At 43.8% G+C, this 20,052-nt stretch overlaps 1 protein-coding gene and 1 long non-coding RNA gene across 12 annotated transcripts in view; one reads left to right on the forward strand and one right to left on the reverse strand.

Moving 5' to 3' along the window:
* Window positions 1-20,052, forward strand: part of TACC2 (transforming acidic coiled-coil containing protein 2) — a 153,379-nt gene that overhangs the window by 2,878 nt on the left and 130,449 nt on the right. For 7 of the 10 annotated variants that reach the window (XM_081912578.1, XM_081912586.1, XM_081912588.1 and 4 more), the window contains 2 exons: window positions 9,364-9,538; window positions 13,281-13,359. In XM_081912578.1, coding sequence (XP_081768704.1) covers window positions 13,327-13,359 — 33 coding nt within the window. In that variant the 5' untranslated portion in view covers window positions 9,364-9,538; window positions 13,281-13,326. Of the gene's footprint in view, window positions 1-1,134; window positions 1,248-9,363; window positions 9,539-13,280; window positions 13,360-19,307; window positions 19,446-20,052 lie in introns of those variants that run through there. The other 3 variants (XM_081912584.1, XM_081912583.1, XM_081912589.1) reach the window with 3 other exon arrangements.
* On the reverse strand, window positions 3,437-6,702 carry LOC309370103. Of its 2 annotated transcripts, XR_014168427.1 has the most exons (3): window positions 5,279-5,900; window positions 4,781-4,927; window positions 3,437-4,150 (listed from the first exon to the last, which is right to left on the reverse strand). It is a non-coding gene; the product is annotated as an uncharacterized lncRNA (long non-coding RNA). The 2 variants fall into 2 exon arrangements; XR_014168428.1 differs by lacking the exon at window positions 3,437-4,150 and having other exon boundaries at window positions 4,634-4,927; window positions 5,279-6,702.

Below are 20,052 nucleotides of genomic sequence, written 5' to 3' on the forward strand. Positions count from 1 at the left end.
GAATGCTCTGTTCTCAGGAGTGAATACCAAGGGGGAAATTGGGCATTTCTCATTGGTTGCAGGTCCCTTCTGGATTCTATCCAGAAGAGCCAATCATTTATTTGACACTTCTTTTTGGTCAATGCAGACCACAGTTCTGGAAAATAATACTTGTCTAAAGCATCTTGACAAGCTGCTCTCCAGAGCTGGTTATCATCCAATTCCATATAGCACAGCACAGGAAAATGCTCAATTGGCTTAGTAGAAATTCTTTTAATATACTTTAACTGAGCGCAATCTGTTCTTGCCTTAATTGTTGGCCACCTGGATTCTTTACAAAGAAGAGCGGCTGACTTTCCTGATGGTAGAGAGAATAGCTTCTGGAAAAAAATATTCTGCAAAGTTTCCAAAACTTTAATGGAGTTCGAATCAGAGGCCTAGATTTCAACACCATCACAGAAATGTACTACAGTATTTTGCTTGCTACTAGCACCTAAATAGTCAATTGGACAAGGAAGTTGAGATGTCCATTTTCTCCTAGTCATAAGGACTGGATGTCAAAATCATGGGATGTTATGATTTGTTTTATGTAGGTTTTGTTTTGGTTTTTCTTCATGAAAGAGCTAATTCCAAGGTGGAATCAGAGCAGTGTTGAGGCGATGAACACACCCACTGCTGTAAAGCTTTGTACTGAAGCAATACATGAATGACAAACTCCCTTTTCTTTCTTTTTGGAATCTGCATGCTGAGCTCTGCTGCTTTGAGAAAAAGAACATTAGGCATCATGGCACGTTTACAAGCGCACCACTCAGCAGGTCTGAAACATCACACAAGCACATTCTTGGACTAATTAAATTTTTCATACTGCATGGTGCATGTTAGGACTCGACAAGCACATTTGCCTCGCTCAGGTTTTGGATTGAGGTACAATGGGAAACAGGAATCAAGATTTTATCCTATGTTGTCTGCAAGACTTGAGCACCCCAGTTTAGGAACATGGGAGGGAGCCAATATAAAAGTTGCATGCACACAGTTGTTGTTGTTTTTTGTAAGTACCGTATCTGGAACAGGTTGCTGCATAGGAAACCAAATAAAACAACATGTCCAGCTCTGCATATGTTACCTCCAGTGGCGAATGAGTTTCTCTTTCAACAGGAACTTATTGCACACAGTTGTTGTCTGCAAGCTGTGGTGAAACCTGTTCTGACTTCTGTATACATTCATGTATTTGGAGAAACACATGTGGACTTGAAGAGAGGAGGGAGATGGTATGTAAGTCCTGAGTATGTTGGCTTCACGTTTGTCTTCTGAGCGTTTAGGGTAACCACGTTCAACTGAATGCTTCCCTCCAATTGGAAACCTAACAAGCTGCAATATCCTAAGTCAGACCATTGGACTGTCTAGTTCAATACTGTATTGTCTACACTGACTGGCAGGGCTTTAGATGGGGAATCTTTCTCAGCCCTGCCTGGAGAATGAATCTGGGACCTTCTGCATGCAATATGGATGCTCTTCCACTGAGTTGTGGCCCTTACCTAAACTTCCCCAGGGTTCCTAATCTGGGGAAGGCATTCAAGTGCAGACCTTGGCACTGAATGTAGGACATCTGCCATGGAGCTGGCATACACTGGGATGTTGGAAAAGGGTGAAGCTTTCATGTATATTTCCGCCTCCCCTTTAAACTACAAATGTATATATACCTTGAATACCGAGGTAGGGCACTGGTGTCAGTAAACCAGGCATGTCATTTTTTAAAAAAGGTTTCCTTTAAACATTTTAATATCCACTTCATCAAAACTGATTCCATAATAGTTTGCAATGTTTTATATACACGCAAACTTGCCATTGCAGTGGCCAAGTGGTATGTATGCTTGGGTAGACTCGCCCCTCATTACAGCATGTATCAAATGGGGAACTGCAGCCATTTTTGTAGCATGAAATGCACACTGGGGAATAATGTAACTGGAACAGTTGCAAATCAGTGGAAGTGAAGTAGTCAGTGCAGATGGTTTGAGTTATCTTATTACGCGAGGCAAATATTATAGAAAAGGAAAAATGTATTGGAAAAAGCTGTCTGCAAAACATCCCGACTGGTTTATCGCTTACTGTTTCCAAGTCCTTCCCAACTCACAGGCTGATGACTACATTTAACCACTTTCTTTATTAGGCTAGTCACTGTTACCCACAGATCTGGAATCTTAGGCAGTTGCGCTGAGCCAAAATCCACCATTAAGTTAAAGTTGTATGAAACCTGTGGTCAACATTTGTTTTTGTCAGAAGCTTGAGTTTTTTTGAAAAGGACAAGAATCCTTGTTTATTGAAGGGAGAGGTAATCATGGTGATATTTCCAATGTCAAGGAAAATTCATGTTCCATTCAAATCAGCTTCAAAATTGGCTAAACTTAGTTTGCAATGTTATTAAAGACGAAATACATCCAGTGGCTCACAGATGGCATTCTGACCACAGCAGCACTCAACAATTCTGTTGATGTAAATATAAAATCAGCCACTTCAAAAAAGGGGGGGCTGCAAGCTTTTCAAAAAAAGCATAAAGCAATACAAAGTTGCACCAAGTATTTTTTGTTATGCCCAGCATCTCCTGATTTACACCAGCTGTCTCAGCAGGCACAACAGAAGCATCTAGATTGTGGTGGCACATAGACCATGTAGCACACTGCACATGGGACCTTGAAGTTTGGAAATGGGAGCTTTCCAGTTAGCCCCAAAACTGCAATGCACCAGGCTTCACTCTTTTAGCACTACAAATTTGTTTGCAATGCTGACAGGAAGGGGCAAGTGGGAGAGTATCATGGCAGATTCATGGAGCCCATGGAGATTTGGAAGTGTACTGAAGAATCTTATTCAGAACTGCCAGACAGTTGCTGTCTTAGCATTTCTAGACAGGAAAATATGAAGGCCTGTCCCATTCATTTGATGTTATCTACAGAAAGGTAGCAGCCACCTTTGTGATGCTTCATTTCTCCCCAGTCACGTGCATGCTCAGCTTTCTTTGCATTTATCACTTTAGCACCAATGTAGGGGTCTCTCCAAATACCCTTTTTATTGTGCATTCATGATTATTTGCGCTCATGGTGGTATTGGGGCAGTAAACACCACCCTGCTCTCAATGTTGTTTGCACCTGCAAAAAGCCTAGGGGCAGTCTGCATTCTTTCCACATAACTTTCTGCTGAAATCCTGCAGTGTTTTATACTACAAATGTTACAAGGTGGTTGTTATTGTTTGGTCCTGCTTTTGCTATGCTATAGCCCAAAAATAACCAGCAACAATGCAGGCAGGTTCTTTTTATTTATTTTACTTACAAAAGTATTTCTATACCACCGTATTATAAGGTAGCAAGGTGATGCACACCGCTAAAACCTAAAACATAATTTGAAAAAAACCACAGATAATCATTAAGGTCTCAGGGAAGCATTCAAGAACAACTAATAAAGAGGAATATAACCATCCACTAACCATTCACCACTAACACACTGCTATAGCACCAATGACATGTTGCAGAATATGCAAAATTTGCAACAAGCAAACAAACAAACAAGCACCAGTCTGGAGGAGCCAAACACGTAGAAAGGGAACTGTGTAAAAAATGAACACTCCAGCACAAAACAATCTACATGGGTGTTTGGTTTTAGTTTCTATGTACAATGCACTATAACTTGATTCTGGCCCAACTACAATTAGCTTGTGCTATACATACAGGTGTAACACTAGTGTGCACTTAGCTTGGGGGTGCATGAGGCTTTTAGGGGTACACTGTGTGAGTATATCTACTATGCCCCCCCAAAAACCCTAGACTGAAGAAATCTTGGGTTGTTTTCTTTCATATTAATTGTTTTTGTGAGCAACAACACAACACCGAAACCCTTACCCTTGTCCCAGGATTATGCATAGATTGGCCTCAGCTCTGCAAACAGTAACAGACTCCGAGTCTTAGCTGCAAATTGGGGTTCCACGTGTGTGGATATTTTTAGGATCAGAGCCGATGAGTCTGGCCAACCTTTGGCTCTCCTCCAGATCAAAACAGTGAGGTCTGGGGGATAAGGTTTCTGTATTCCCAAATACCAGTTCCTCTCCAGAAGAGTATATGTTATTGGGAGGAAATATTCCTGGACATTCTGGACGGTAACTTGCAGACAGGAGTTGCAGCAATTCCTGCCAAGACATAAAAATTTTACAACGCACCTTAGGTGAGTGTTGCTGGAAAGGCCCATCGAATCCAGATTTGTGTTCTCAAGGTGGGCTCACCAGATACCTATGGGAAACCCATCAACTGGATGTAACACGCTTCCCCAATCTGGATGCTTCCTATTCAGATCTCCGCCACGGGTGCATTTGGTATTGTTTCTAAACATATTTGTGGTTACTTTCCATAGATTTGTGTTGCATTTTGTACATCGCCCTGAGGCATATCTGGAAGGCAGTAGTTAAATGAGTCCAATAGTTCTCACCTTCTTGTAACCCTCAGACACTAGTATTCAGAGGCATGCCAGTCTGATACTGAAGTAGCGCAAAGAAAGTACATGATTAATTTGTTCCAGTTTTAAGATACCCACCAAGTGCTGGATTTAGGGCAGTTCCCCTGCATAGGGAGCCAAGTTGAGGGGGTGCAAAAGTGATAGTAGTAGTAGTAGTAACAACAAACAAACTATATTTATATGGGTAAATATACAGGTAAACGTACCAAAAGGGATTATTGTGAAAATAAGAAATATTTGGAAGGGGCATGCCAAATTTTGTCCTCAGGGTGCCATATTACCAAAGCCCACCCCTGAACCTACCCACCCGAACAAGGGCATTTCAGGTTAGAGATGAGCTTCTGCTCGGGCGTGGGAAGGCAGGTGAAGAAAGCAGGAGGGAGAACAGCAGGATCTCCTTCGAATCTAAAAGCAGCACATCTAATGTGAATGTGAGAGCCATAGGATACAGCATCTGGAAATAATATACTCTCACGCTCACCCCATGTCTCTGATAAGCAAGAAATTCTGGGGCACAGCCGTTACCTGGCTTCTGTTTTTCTTTGAAAGGAGGTCACCAGAAGCATATGCCCCCCTTTTTTTCAACAGTTGAATGTATTTACAAAGGTACAGGCTGAGCATAAGTAGAGGCACATCTTAAAGACAAGCCAGAGTCAGCCAAAGTCCACATTGGGCAGACAGCATGATTACTGAGATGTCAAATTTTACAGAGCAGATTTTCTAAGGAGAAGGTCTACGCTCACAGCTCCTGTTTAAAAAATTTAGAACCTTATTGCCAGTGATATTTACAAGATATGAGTCCTACCCTTCTGCAACAAAATGCAAAGCTACATACTGGCCATCTGGTCTTCCAAGTTCCCCAAAGTCTTTGCAAGTGTAGTGAAGTCTCACTGGGTATTGCACAAGCACCTTTAAATATAAGTGTCCCTAGATCCTGAAAACAGATCGCCTCACGCTGTTGGGGGTTTGTTTTAGTGACTGGAAAATGATCACATCAGGTATAAATAGTGCCAGAGCCAGGCTGGCAAAGCACATGTGTTGCACAACTTTAGCTCTCTCATTAGGAGAAGCAGATTAGGTTGGGTGTTTGTTTGAAGCATTGAGGGATTATGCCATCTGGGGCAACAGAAGCTGGTTTTGTTCATTCCCTTCTCAACAGCCAAGCAGAAGGACCTGCTGGAGCTCCCTTCCATAGCCTCATGATCCAGTTAGAAAGCATGATAATATGGTTTAGCAACTGGCCTTAATTACTAGGTCACAATGCAACTGAGACATTTTGTTCATTAAGTGACTTCGTGTTCCTTCCAGGGAGAGTCTTTTCCTGCTTAGGCTTACTGGAGTTGGAGCACAACAATCAAGAGAAAATAGATGCTTGTGTAAAAATAGACCCAGAAACTAATTAGTGCCACCTTTTTACTTTATTTCTTTTATTATTTTAAGTAAGCCTGGACTCCAGCTTCCATCATCCCCAACCACTGGCTATGCTGGCTGGAACTGATGGGAGTTGGAGTCCAATGATACTTGGAGAGAAACACAAGTTGCTCTACTCTTGCTTTTCACGGCTGCAAACGTACTGACATAACTACTGTTCAGAGTTGGCCCAATACATTTTGCTGTATGGGGGGAAGGGCAAGCTGGCAATCTCTCCATTCTACATAGAGAAGCCAACCAGATTAGCACTGTTGAATTGTGCATCGACAATGACACCATCCTCCTCTGCACCTGAGGACAACAAGCTAGCTTAGAGAGCACATGGTGCACACAGCTCTGTTCTCGAATACCTCCCCACCTGTCCCTCAGTATCTGCTGCCCGAGGCAGCTGCTTTACTCTGTCTGATGATAGGGATGGTCCTGCAAAACAGATCTTTATGCGTGAGTCACTGACTGCTTGTTTACACTCAAAAGAGCAGCCTCCAACAGCTATCTCTGATTGAGATGCCCTTTAAGTGTTCTCCCTGTGACTTGGGAGTTTCTTGTCCAACTGCAGATCCATGATGGAGGTGGGGAAACATCTGAATGACTCATCCACATGGTGGGGCCAATTTTATGGGTCTTCCCCACAGAAGTGGCAGGAGGAGCTGTGTCCTTTACAGGTTACCTGAGCTGCATGGGAACCACTTTTTTTCCAGAGAGGCTCCCACTGTGCTTGGAAGATCATTTTAATGGGGCAACCATGTGGGCCTTTTATATAGAAGTTGCAGCCCAGATGGTAGGCTCCAAGTAACCTATAAAAAGCCCTGCAGATTATTTGAGAGAGAGCTATATACTGTCATATGCATGGTCAACACATGCATCAAAATGAGGTGGATGTAAACTGGCAGAGTTCTGTGATAGCAGAGTGAACTGAATCACTTCAGACTGCAGATAGGGAAATTGGATTTTGGAACACTCTCTCTTCCAGCTGTGTAAATACAACAGCCACAGCTGCAACTTGGGATAACACTCTGTGCACTTGATGAAGAGGATTGTTGTCCATGAAAACATTGGCCATAATAATTATGTTAGTCCTTTAGACTCTTCACCATTTTGCTGCAAGAGGCTGACATGTCCATCCTCCCGGAAACCCATGCACACAGTTCCTTCAATATCCCACTCAGGAAGGCAGGTGCTCTTTCTATGAGATACTTGCTGTTTTGTTTCTAGGTGTTGTGCTACCATTTGTGGAGCAGTTGCTGTCACAGAGTCTCCTTAAAAGCACTGGCAGCAGTATAGCTCTGCTGTACATACAAGCTGCCCAGAATACTGGTGCAAACAAGGAATAATCCTTTGGCCTGAACTCCTGTTTAGGCAACAATTTGGTACAGGGTTTGGTGCATCACCTGAACCTGATGATTTCAGTGGATTTGGGTGTGTCTAAATTTGTATAGAAACAGGCTGAATATCTTCATATTGTGCTAACATGCCACAGCACTGTGCAGAATTATGTTAAGCACTAGACCTTGAAGTCTGCCTAGGAGTTGGTAGTTTTATGCAAGCAGACTCTGTCAAACAATCTCTTGTAGTCATTGGAGCTGACATTAAGGGTTAATAATAACTATTAACTCAGAGAAAAAACAGGTGCCATGCTTCTTGCATCACCTCATTTCAAAGAGTTTCTGTCTGTGCGACTCCACCTATCAAATATGAATCACTGGGAAATTATTCCCAGCACAGACGGTCACGTCGGCATTTGACAGCAGCAAAGCTCTCTGAAGATAGCAGGGAAAACAAACAGGCCAAAGGGAAACTCTGCATTCATTCACACACACACACAAATTCATTCTTGATCTTATGTACCTGCCCATCTGAAGCAACATTAGGGTTCCCACTTATTTTACTGCCTGTGTTTCACATGGTAAGGCTTGACTTCACAGTTGCCTGATGGCTGAAGCTCAACCTGATAGGGTTTGGTTCACTCCCAGTTCTGCTTCCTCACTTGTACTTGCCCTTCAACCATGCCTGATGGAGGGTAGTTCACTTCCTCCTAAAACTGGCAGATGACTGATATGTACATCCCCCGATGCAGCAGTATCTGAGGCAGCTGGTCCTAGTCCTGTTGTCCGCCTCTGTACCCCACATAATAATAATAATAATAATAATAATAATAATAATAATAATAATAATAACAACAACAATAATAATATATTATTTATACCCCGCCCATCTGGCTGGGCCTCCCCAGCAACTCTGGGCGGCTTCCATAAAAACCAAAAATACAGTAAAATATCACACGTTAAAAACTTCCCTGAACAGGGCTGCCTTAAGATGTCTTCTGAATGTCAGGTAGTTGTTTATCGCTTTGACATCTGCTGGAAGGGCATTCCACAGGGTGGGCGCCACTACCGAGAAGGCCCTCTGCCTGGTTCCCTGTAGCTTTGCTTCTCGCAATGAGGGAACCGCCACATGCCGTAATAAGTGGTATTTCAGATGTGTGGGCTGTGCATTATTCTCTGTAGACATTTTGATGTGATGGAAGTGTTAGTTTCTCCAGGGCTATGTCCAATGCTGTCTGTTGCTGCTGGAGTATCAAAGCAAGAACATGAGGGATACAGCCAAAGTGATGGCTGGGGCAACCCAATCAGATGGGTGGGGTATTATCCAGCTATCTATCATCTACCTACCTACCTACCTACCTAAAAAGGTAAAGGGACCCCTGACCATTAGGTCCAGTCGCGGACGACTCTGGGGTTGCGGTGCTCATCTCACTTTACTGGCCAAGGGAGCCGGCATATGGCTTCCCGGTCATGTGGCCAGCATGACTAAGCCACTTCTGGCGAACCAGAGCAGCGCACGGAAACGCTGTTTACCTTCCCGCCGGAGCGATACCTATCTACTTGCACTGGCATGCTTTCAATCTGCTAGGTGGGCAGGAGAAGGACCGAGCAATTGGAGCTCACCCCATCATGGGGATTCAAACCGCCGACCTTCTGATCGGCAAGCTTTAGGCTCTGTGGTTTAGACCACAGCACCACCCGCGTCTGCCCTACCTATGTGCCCTTAATTCCATTTTTTATGAAGGCTGCTATGAAAATACTTTACATAATAAACAAAAAAGTTTCCCTTATGTTTTCCTTATGCAGTATTTTAAAATGTTAGTTGAGAGTCCTGAGATGGTAATAAAGTGTTTGTGGATGTTGCAGTGTGTGTGTGTGTGTGTGGTGATACCCACAAAGAGCCCGCAGGTCATATGTACCTTGGTCCTCTAAATGAGATGGGAAAGCAGAGGAAGGTAACCAAATTTTCCATTTTCTGATATATGCTGCGATGTCTGTCTTCAACTCCATATCCTCAGGGATCTGTCTCTCCTTCTTAAGTAGCACTTATTGAGTGAGTGTGGGGAACTGACTGGTTCTGCTCTGTACCTGGGGTGGAGTCAAAGTTATTTGTTCAACTGGTTATGCTTAATTCAAGGTGGGTCATTTAAAAGAGAGCCAGATTCATGTGATTCGGAGGAGAGGAAGGCAGAGGAGGAAAACAAAGGTGGAGACTGGTGAGGTGTGCAGCTGGAAAGCGTAAGCTGCCAAAGACATTTGCTGAAGTGCCAGAAGGGGGGTCAGAGGGACAACAAAAACAATTATCCTGGAACGTAAGTGTGCTAAGAATTTCTTCCTATTAAGTCTTTTTGTTTCTCACAACAAAAGTAAGTTTCTCACAGGACAAGGTTTACATGAGCATTATATTCTAAAATACAGTTGAGCTGAAACTGTTTTTTAAAACAGCATGCTTTAAAAGTATGTTATCTAGGAATAACAATGGAAAACACAAATGAAATTTACTGGTTGGGTTTTGTTATTTCTTTAAAAAATCAATATGCAAATGTCACTTATTTGTGAGACCTGATCCTAGTGGGTTATGCAAAATCTTGTAATCTCTCAATGAAGAGAACTGTGTTTTAATTAAGAGTCTAGTGAAACAATGTATTCATGTTTGGTCAGAGATATTTTCAGTGACAGTTTATACTGAGATATTCATCATGAATGGCATATGAGGAGGAATTACATAGCTAGGTAAAGCATTCACATGGTTTGGTGTGTCGGCTGCCTCATATTGTCTCTGGGGTCTACTTTTTTCTTGAGTTAAGAATTCCAGTGGTGGAACCAGAGAAAGGGGGGTGTTGTTGCTGGGAGAGACCCAAGTGAAGTGCACAGCTCTAGAGGAGAAATGATGGAGGGTATTGTGCTTAAGTAAAAGTTGTATGAGCAGTGATGACTTTATGGTCTGTGTGGCCCTGTGTTCGACCCCTTTTTGTTGTGTGTGTGCGTGATCCTATTCCTTCACCTAAATGAATGCAAATGCTTCAAAACAAGAGGGTGTGTGAGGAGAGGAAAGCAATATTTCTGTGCTCCCCTCTCCCAGACAACTTGGGAACTATCCACGCTGTTGGCTTGGTAGGAGGGAAAGTTGATGATAATGACGATACCTGTGGAATGAGTGCCCCCACCCAGAAAAAACCATGTTACTAATTATGATGCTAATTATTATGGAGATAAAGCTTCTGCACTGCCCCACCTGCAAACAACTTGAGGCAGTCTTGGAAAATATGACCATAATAATGACAGTGCCTCTGCACTGGGCTCTTCCCCCAAACTGCCCCCCCAACAACTAGGGAAAAATGAAGGGAAAGGTGATAATGATAGTGCCTCTGCGCTGCCGCCACCCATAAATTTGGGGACAATAAGGGGAAAGGATGTGATGATGCCTCTGTATTGCTCTCTTTCTCCCACCTCACCCCACCCACATCCCAAGTTTCAGAGCACCCCCTGCTCTAAGGCATGCAGTAGAAACTAGAAACGTTTGCCATTTCCCCCTCACCATCATATTCAACTGAGGCCCCTCTCAAGTAGCTGCCTGCTCCACTGAGGCCCCTCTCAAGTAGCTGCCTGCTCCACATGCCAGCAGGCAGCAAAACAAAAACAACAGTAATGGGATAATTATTATTGTAGTTCCTTCAACTCTCCCACTGCCTTTTTTTTTTTAAAAAAAACCCCTCATAATTAGTGACAGGCAATTCCTGTCCGGTCCGGAAATCAGCATGTTTTTACATGAGTAGAATGTGTCCTTTTATTTAAAATGCATCTCTGGGTTATTTTGGGGGCATAGGAATTTGTTCATTCCCCCCCTCCAAAATATAGTCCAGCCCCCCACAAGGTCTGAGGGAGAGTGGACCGGCCCCCTGCTGAAAATTTTTGCTGACCCCTGAAGTAGCTGCCTGGCTACTGCTCCATATGACCACAAAACAAACAGAGCAGTAAGTGGGTTGATCACAACTCCATGCACAGAGATACACACCCACCCACCCTTCCCAAAAACTGCTCTGTGGCCAGAGCAGCTGCCTGCTCCACCAGGTCAATGGGCAGCAAAGAGAATGCCTACAGGTATGACACTTCTGAGCTCTCCCCTTTCAAAAAATCCTTCTGTGGGCAGCCAAAGCAGAGGAGGAGGCCTCAGCAGTACACCCATCCTCAACACCCTCCAAGAACCCATCCTATCTCTCCTCTCCATCTGTGTCCCACAACTGACCACACAAATCTTTCCCTCCAGAAAGGAGAGGAGGTGCTAGCATCATAGACAAATAGAGCTGGAAGTCAATGAGCCCTTCCAGCTCCAGCAAGTGTTCTGTCCTGCAGAGCCAGATCAAGCATTATCCTCATCCTTCTGCTCAGTGCTATTTTTCTAGAAAAAGGGGTGCCGGAACTCACCATGAATGCCTCCTTCGTTCTCTTATAATGGCAATGGTGTCCAGCTGAGAGGTGCTGGAGCTGAGTTCCTGTGAGCTCCCCCTGAAAAAAAGCCCTGCTTCTGCTTGGGTTGGGTTGGCAACCCCTGGCTTAGAAGGTAGCCTGCACAATATGTTCCATATCATTCTTTCTTTTTTTAAAGAAAGGGGAGACTCCAGTTGCACCATTAAAAACCCCACCCTGTTAGGATCCCAGGGATTCCGGTTTCCCAGTGTCCAAATAGTCACAGCTTTGACTTCATTGGCTAGAAACACAATACTCAGTTCGGTTCAGTGGCACCAATGAAGGCCTTTAATCAGGGAGTAGGAGAAATGAAGAATAGATACAACCCAGCATGCTAAAATACTATAATTCAACAATGACAATTCATTGTTTGATGTTGCAAAGGTATCTTCTTAGCTAGCAATGTATACACATAACTTGAGGGGGGGCCACTTAGCTGCAGAGGATCCTAATTCTGTGTACACTGCATACACCTATAAATTTGCCATTTTGTATGAGAGTGGTACAACGCATGGGAGATACACCCCTTGTGCCTTTATACTGGAGTAAAGCAATGCCAAAGTTGCAATTCTATCCATAATAACTTGGGGACAAGCTCCATTAGATTTATTCCTGAGAAAATATGCACAGGATTATTGTGTGGCCAGCTTCTGCATTCCAGCCTAAAGCGAAGGAGGGGAGTTTTTAAATATTTCAAAGCATTGCAGCATAGTGATTGGTGCAAAGTAGACATTAAGAGATTAGTTCTAATTAGGTGAAAAGAAAACATCATAGGACATATGCTCATACCATATGGGTATTGAATTTCATCATGTTAATGCTTTTTACGCGTCCTGGTTAGAATAACAGTGTTACAGCACAATCCTGTGCTTGTCTACTCAGAAGTCCATGTCTTACTCCCAATAAAGTCATATATTAACAAAGCAATAACCACCACCATCAGTGGACCAGGCAGTGCGTGTGTGATTATGTACATAAGCAAAACAACACAAGGGTTTTGTTCTGATGCAATCTCTGGGTAACTCAGTGTTTGCTTGTGTCACTTTGCTAAAATTAGGACTCAGAATGATGCATAAATGATTCGTGTAAGAATCTGGTCTAGTTCTGCACGAATGGCAAATACAAGTTAGCAAATCAGATGTGTAAATGCAAAACTAGAGGAAAGGGGGGTAGTATTATCAATAGGGAGCACATACTTTTATCAACAATTGTGAAGCTGCTACTTCAATGCTGGGGAAACCCTATGTGGCACAAGAGCATCGTATGTGGAGTCTAGAGACCACAGCCTCCATTTGCCCTGGCTCAAAGTGCCACCTGAAACAGGCCACTTCACTATGCTGCAATGGCAGGCCTAACCCTGTGGGGGGAATGAGTAAACTAAGGCTCCAAATATCTGATTTGTCACAAGGCTTTCCATACTTAATCTAGCCTTGCCATAAAAACTATCTTTGCAGGGCACACTGCAAGCCTTGGCAATAATTTTTACTGGGAACAGCTCAAGGAGGTATCATGACTGCGGGGTCAGGAGGCTTGTCTTCTTGAAAGTTATTTCCCCACAGTATTTACACAGATGTTCATTTCTTGCAGCTGGCCTTCTTAATGTAGTGAGTGATTTCAAGACCTTCTTATCAAAATGGGCAATGAAAACAGCAGTCCGGAAAATCAGGTGAGTGGGATGATACTTTCAAGATAACTAACCAGAGCTTCTTAGGAATGTTACTCAATGTTATTCAGTGTTTAAAAGCTCAAACTTTGAATTAGTAGGAATCATATTAGACATTGGGTTAAGACAGTGCTGTTCATGCCTTTCAAGTTCTCCTCATTATTATTATTATTAAGGAGGAGGATATTGATATTTGCAGGAGAAGTTTCCTAGAGCAGCAGTCTGAGATTCACACCAGCAAGGAGCCTGATTCAGGAAGGCCAGCTATAGCACAGCAATCCATCAATTGGATTAGATGAGATCTGAAGAAGTGTGCATGCACACGAAAGCTCATACCAATAACATACCTAGTTGGTTTCTAAGGTGCTACTGGAAGGATTTGTTTTATTTTGTTTCGACTATGGCAGACCAACACGGCTACCTACCTGCAATTGAGATTAGGTATTGATTTGGGCAGGCTGCTCTCAAATAGACTGGGCTGTGCCATGCACAGAGACAGAGGAGCTAAGAAGCCAGGAGGACTGGTACTGAAGGCTAGACAAAAAAACAAACAAGGGCTTGAAGAGATATGGCAGAGAATGGGAATGCACTGGTACCTTCAGAATGGGTGACAAAATGTAGAACAATGCTTAGAAGCCACAGGTAAGTTGTACTAGTGATACAAAAAGTTCTTGCCAAGGTGAACTGTGGCCTGTTCCACAGAGGACGACGTTTCCTCCATGTCTGATGTTTGTGATTGGACAGACATTCATGTGCTTGACACTAATTGCAAACTTATTTATGAATCACTGTAAGTGATTTTACACCATCTCTGCACATACTCATCTCTCCATCCAACCATTTCTCTATTCATCCAAGCAAGTGGACAACATTATCACATTTTTAGGACACATTCCTGCAAAGGAAAAACACTTGAGAAGGATGTAGATCAGGGCTGGTGAGATGTGTGTCCTGGGGAAGGGTGAATGTCCTACGGAGAGTCCCAAGGGCCAGCCAGAGAGACCTGGAAAACCAAATTCAGACCACAGAGCTCCGACCTTTGCTGTAGTGGTTGCACAGCCTCCAGCCCCATTTGATCAACAAGGTGGTTTTGCCCAACCAAGCCATTCCCATCTGTCCTACACCTGATGGTAAAGATGTGGCTGGTCTAAAGGCATTTTCAAGAAACATCAGTAATCTGATGGGTATCACCTGCAAAGCCCTGTGCACTGTCTTTTCCAAGCATCAACAATCATAGCTCTTATGTGGGAACCTCTCAAGCCCTGGCAATCAGCTGGCTGTAAGGTTTGCATAGTGCAATGCACAGAGCTCGGAAGGCCTGGCTATCATCTGCTTTGATACTGCAAGGAAGGTGATGCAGTTAAAGGAAAGGAAACCATGGTGGCGAAGTGTTTGCATCTCCCACTGCATAGCAGTGAGCAAGCTCCCCCTGGAAGGGTGGAGAAGAAACTAAATTCTTGCATGTGAATTAGAACACAGCAATGAGTTTATTACTGGAAGTCAGTGCTGTTACATAAGCCACTTTTCTGTTACAACAATAGCTGACTGTGGCAGTAACAGAGGAGCCTGCGATGCTGTGCCTGTGCCAGTGCCCTGCCTCTCTGTGTTTACTGGAACCCAACTTTCCAAGGGATTGTGGAGAACTGCAAAGTTCTCTTGGATTTACATGCATTCCCCTTGCAAGGCTGTTTACACAGAGTGCTGGAATTTTCTGAAGGGATGAAATGCTGGAAGGCAGGAAGGGAGGGAAACAAAGAGGAAGGTCAAGGAAATAATGGACCTTGGACTGTGTAAACATTCTGGCTCTGATAACTTGAGGTTTTTCTTACATCTTAGGTTTCTGTGACTGTAGAACAAGGATGGGGAACAGATGCAGCTCCCCCCCAGTCTCCTCTATTTGGCCCTTGGGACTCTCCTGAGGCTACCTCCTCTCCCTCTAGGCCGCACTCCTCACCTGTGTTTCTTCACACGCTCTTTGAGTATTTTGGCCTGGTTAAAATGTGTCCTTGAACTTTGATTTCCCTTTTGCTTGCCTGGATGGAGGACAGGGAGGGCTGTGTGAATGTGTGGTATGCACAGAACCTGTCCTACTGTCAAGAGCGAGCTGGCAGTAAATCACACTGTGCAAGTTGGAGTTAACTCTTTATTAGCAAAAGCACGATCTGCACAGACTTGGCAGAGGGTCAGGTCTAATGAGCACAGCATCTCATCCCTGCTGAGACTGAAGGTTCCTGCCTCCCCAAAGCTGCCTGTCTCTTCCACTCCAGGGTTTCTCCCAAGCAATATGAGACTGTATCTGCATGCAGCCAATGTCTTCTCTGCCCTGTTCATGCTTCTTCTGTTTCTGGGAGATGGGAGCAGGAGCGAAGCTTGTCACAGCAGGCTGGGGAGACACCTGTGTCTTTTCACCAGCCAGACTCATCTTTGCCAAGTGACCTTTCTTCCCCAGCTTTAACTTCTGCCTCTAATTCCAAACTTCTCTCTGCCACAGACTCCCCCTGCTCACTAAGCCCTGTTACCTCCCCAGCGTCCAACACCTCCACCTCCCAGTCTTTTCCCTCTTCTCCCTGTGACCACTCATCATTGTCCCACTACCACTCCCTAGGCTTTGAGCCTTCTTCCCTTGGGGGTTCCCCCAGCTGGTTCCTCCCACCATTTCTCTGCATCCAATCAGTCCATGACACCTACAGTGGTACCTTGGATCTTGAACTTAATCTGTTCCAGGACTCCGTTCGACTTCCAAAACTGTTCAAAATCCAAGGCACAGCTTCTGATTGGCTGCAGTAGCTTCCTGCACTCAAGCGGAAGCTGCGTCGGACGTTCAGCTTCAGAAAAATGTTCACAAACCGGAACACTTACTTCTGGGTTTGCAGCATTCGGGAGCTGATTTATTCGGGAGCCAAACCGTTCAAGTACCAAGGTACCACTGTACTATACAAAGGTACACATACATTGCTCCACCCACCTTTGCCTCTGACCCTCTCATCACTGGCATGTAACCCCCAGAAGGCTGCTCAGAAGCAAATGTGGTCTTCGGGCTGAAAATGTTTCCCTACTCCTGTTTTAGAAGAAATCAGTAACATATGTCTCAGCTGCAGAGATCTAGCTGAGGTTTGTAGCATACTGGTAATACTGTTAGATCTAAAACCACCCACCTGTGTCCTTGTTCCTATGTCCTGTAGTGTTCATTTTAGATTTACTACTAACAAACAGATATTGGCAGAAGAGGTTTGTTCCATAAATCTCCCCTATTCTCTTCCAAGCAGAAAACCTACCCATTTACCCTGTGTCTCCTGTGGAGAGGGGGAGGGGATGAATACAAATTGTCCTAATGTTATAAAAGGTGGTTGCTGCATTTGTCCCAACTACAGCAAAGTATCAGATATGAAGCAATGTACAGGACTGGGACCTTTACGCTTGCTGAGCAGCAGGTCAAGTTGTCACAGCCAGTGCTGCACCTGTTTGGAGGATAAACAGTGTAAAGTTCTTTGAAGAATCTATTGCAACACGAAAAGGTCATGAACACAAATGTTTGGGGAAGCTACTGCCTCTGGGATTATCCCTGAAGTTCTGCAGTGTTGAGAACTGTGTATTTTGAAGTTACTATTTTATTTTATTTTAAATCTAATGGGGCATATTTGATTTCATGTAAATGGCTTAGTTCTTGGGTTTCCTTACCACCAGACTGTGAGACTCTTGTTTGCTCAGTATAAAACTTGTCTCCTCTGCCAAAGACTGGAGAGCATGAGACAGATGGGTCGGGGCTCAGCAGTATCATGCAAAAAGTCCCAGTTTCAGTCCTATAAAACCCTGGAAATTCACTGCTAGTCAGTGCAGACAATATTGAGCTAGGTGGACCTGTGGTCTGTATAAGGCAATGGTCAGCATAAGGCAAATGTCTATGTATCTAGATCCTTTGGGCTTTATTTTGTACAAGTGCATCATTCAAGTAAATTATAGAATCCTAGTTGCTTTTGAATTATGGTGCTGGAGGAGACTCTTGAGAGTCCCATGGACAGCAAGAAGAACAAACCTATCCATTCTTAAGGAAATCAGCCCTGAGTGCTCACTGGAAAGACAAATCGTGAAGCTGAGGCTTCAATACTTTGGCCACCTCATGAGAAGAGAAGACTCCCTGGAAAAGTCCCTGATGTTGGGAAAGATGGAGGGCACAAGGAGAAGGGGACGACAAAAGATGAGATGGTTGGACAGTGTTCTTGAAGCTACTAGCATGAGTTTGACCAAACTGAGGGAGACAGTGGAAGACAGAAGTGTCTGGTGTGCTCTGGTCCATCGGGTCACGAAGAGTCGGACACGACTAAACGACTAAACAACAACAACAAAGTTGCTTTGCAATCCATGGTTTACTAAAATATAAAAATATATTTTTGTTCCATTTTCATAGAAACTATGTATGTGCTTAACATAAATAGGCAGAAGTGTTAGCATATCAACATCAGACCAACAGCCCATCTGGTTCTACATTATGTTTCTGCAATGGCTAACGAGTTGCCTATGGAAACAAACAGACCATGAACTTCTGCCATTTGTGCTCTAAAGTAATATTGCCTCCAATACTGGAGATAGCCATCCTGGATAATAGCCTAATAATAATGATGGTGATGATAATAATATATTACCAGCCACTCTGGGCGGCTTCCAACTGAATATTAAAAACAACACAGCATCAGACATTAAAAACTTCCCTAAACAGAGCTGCTTTCAGTTGTCTTTTAAAAGTAAAATAGTTGTTTATTGCTTTGACATCTGCTGGGAGGGCATTCCACAGGGCAGGTGCCACTGACTAGTAGTATTATCCTTCCATAAATTTGCCTAAACTTTTAAAGCTGCCCAAGTTGGGGGTCATTATTGCATCGTGTGGTGGTGAACATCATCGCTGAACTATGCACTGGATGGGAAAGGACTTCCTTTTGCCCATATTGAATCTCCCAGTATTTGACCCCTAAGTGCTAGTATTATAAAAGAGGGAGAAAAGGCTTCTCCCTTTACATTCAGACCATGGTGGTGGCAAGCACAACCACCCTACCTTACATCTCCATCGCTTTAGGCAATTTCCTCCCAGTCCAGTTTTGATACAGGAAGTGACCAGAGCTGAGAGACAATTGCTCAAAGTGATGGAGCACAAAGAGCGAGCGAGAGAGAGAGAGAGAGAGAGAGAGAGTGAATGGGTCAGTTTTGCTTCACTCTTCTCCTGCCCATGCTACTATATGGATCAGAGCAGATACCTAAATAAACTACATGTGGTTAACCCCTCTTGCCTAGTTTGCCCCTAAGAAACCGATTCTGTGTGCATGTGGCAGTAGGTCACACTGAACAGAGAGGATCTTACTTCTGAATAAGCATGCTTGGGATCACATTGCACATGACTTACTGCACATGACTTACACTGTAAGAAGGGGCAATGGTACAGAATTTTCCACCAAGGTCAAGTCAAAGAGGTAGACTGGCAGTGCAATTCTTATACATGCCTGTTCAAAAGTAAGCCTTGCTGAGTTCTGTGGGATTTACTCTAAGGTAAGTGTGCACAGGATTGCAGCCCAAACGCATAGACCGCAGTAATAAACTCAAACACTGTAGTCCAGGAGCCATTTCTGACCTGTGGGCTTAGTCTGTTTCCTTGGCTGCTGCAAACAAGGACAATTAAATCATTTTTTTAAAAAATTCCAGACTGTTACATACATACTTATTTTTCCTCTCCTAGCCTGCTAAGTTGCACATGTGCGTAATATTTGGCCGAATGGCTGTGTGGCCTGCTCTGGGCAGCCTTTAAGAGCTAGCATGTGTTCATCCTCCCTTCCTCAGCTCCTTTGGCAATTGTTCCTGAAATCTGATTCCTGACGCCATGGGGATGACCTTTGGTCCACTTCCCAGCGTCCACCTGCAGTCAGATAGGTCCCTCCTAAGCTCCTTATGGAGGAAGTGGCTGCTTCAGAGCCAGTCTACTGATGAGTGTAACAGACAAAGGTTTAAGGTCTCGTAAGCTTGTGCCAGGCTAGTTTCTCTGCTTATGTGCGTATGCACTCACAGACTTCAGAAAAGTGCAATAGGAGATGTGATGACAATAAAAGGTAAGAAGAACAGCTTTATTGTCTGCCTTGCTAAGATTGATTCCAGCACTTTGTCTCCCTGTAAACACAGAGTTATTAGGAATGGAAACTTCGCGTAACTCCTCGAAGCTGACTTTCAGCCAGAACTGTGGCATGTTGCAACAACTGCCTTAAAAGGCTGCACATTTAATGAGGAAAGTACCACAGGAAGAAGATTCTCTCTGTGTGCGTACACCTAGGAACTAGATTCACTTGAGCCAATTAAGAAAGTTTATTAACATTCCCACCCTCCCTCCAGGCTTCCTAAGTAGTTCAAAACCTGATTTGTTTGCTTTTAAAAGAGATGCATAATTAAGTGCTTGATGACGAATGGAGAAGCTTCAGCCTGCTTGGAATGTTTGAAACTCAATATTGTGGCAGTGCGCTGTTAACACTGTTGCTAAGGCTTTAAAACTAGGTTCAGAAACTTAGCCTTTGGAGGAACTTGCAGGGGCGAAGTCTTACGTAATATGAACACAATGCCCAATTTGAACAGCATCTGCTACAGTCCACAAGTAGATTTTTATTGACGTGCTTCTCACTCTTTGGCTCTGAGAGTCTTTTTATATAGCAGATGAGAATATCTCAT

This window comes from Podarcis melisellensis (assembly GCF_964234715.1).
Source record: "Podarcis melisellensis genome assembly, chromosome: 5".
Classification (NCBI taxonomy): domain Eukaryota; kingdom Metazoa; phylum Chordata; class Lepidosauria; order Squamata; family Lacertidae; genus Podarcis; species Podarcis melisellensis.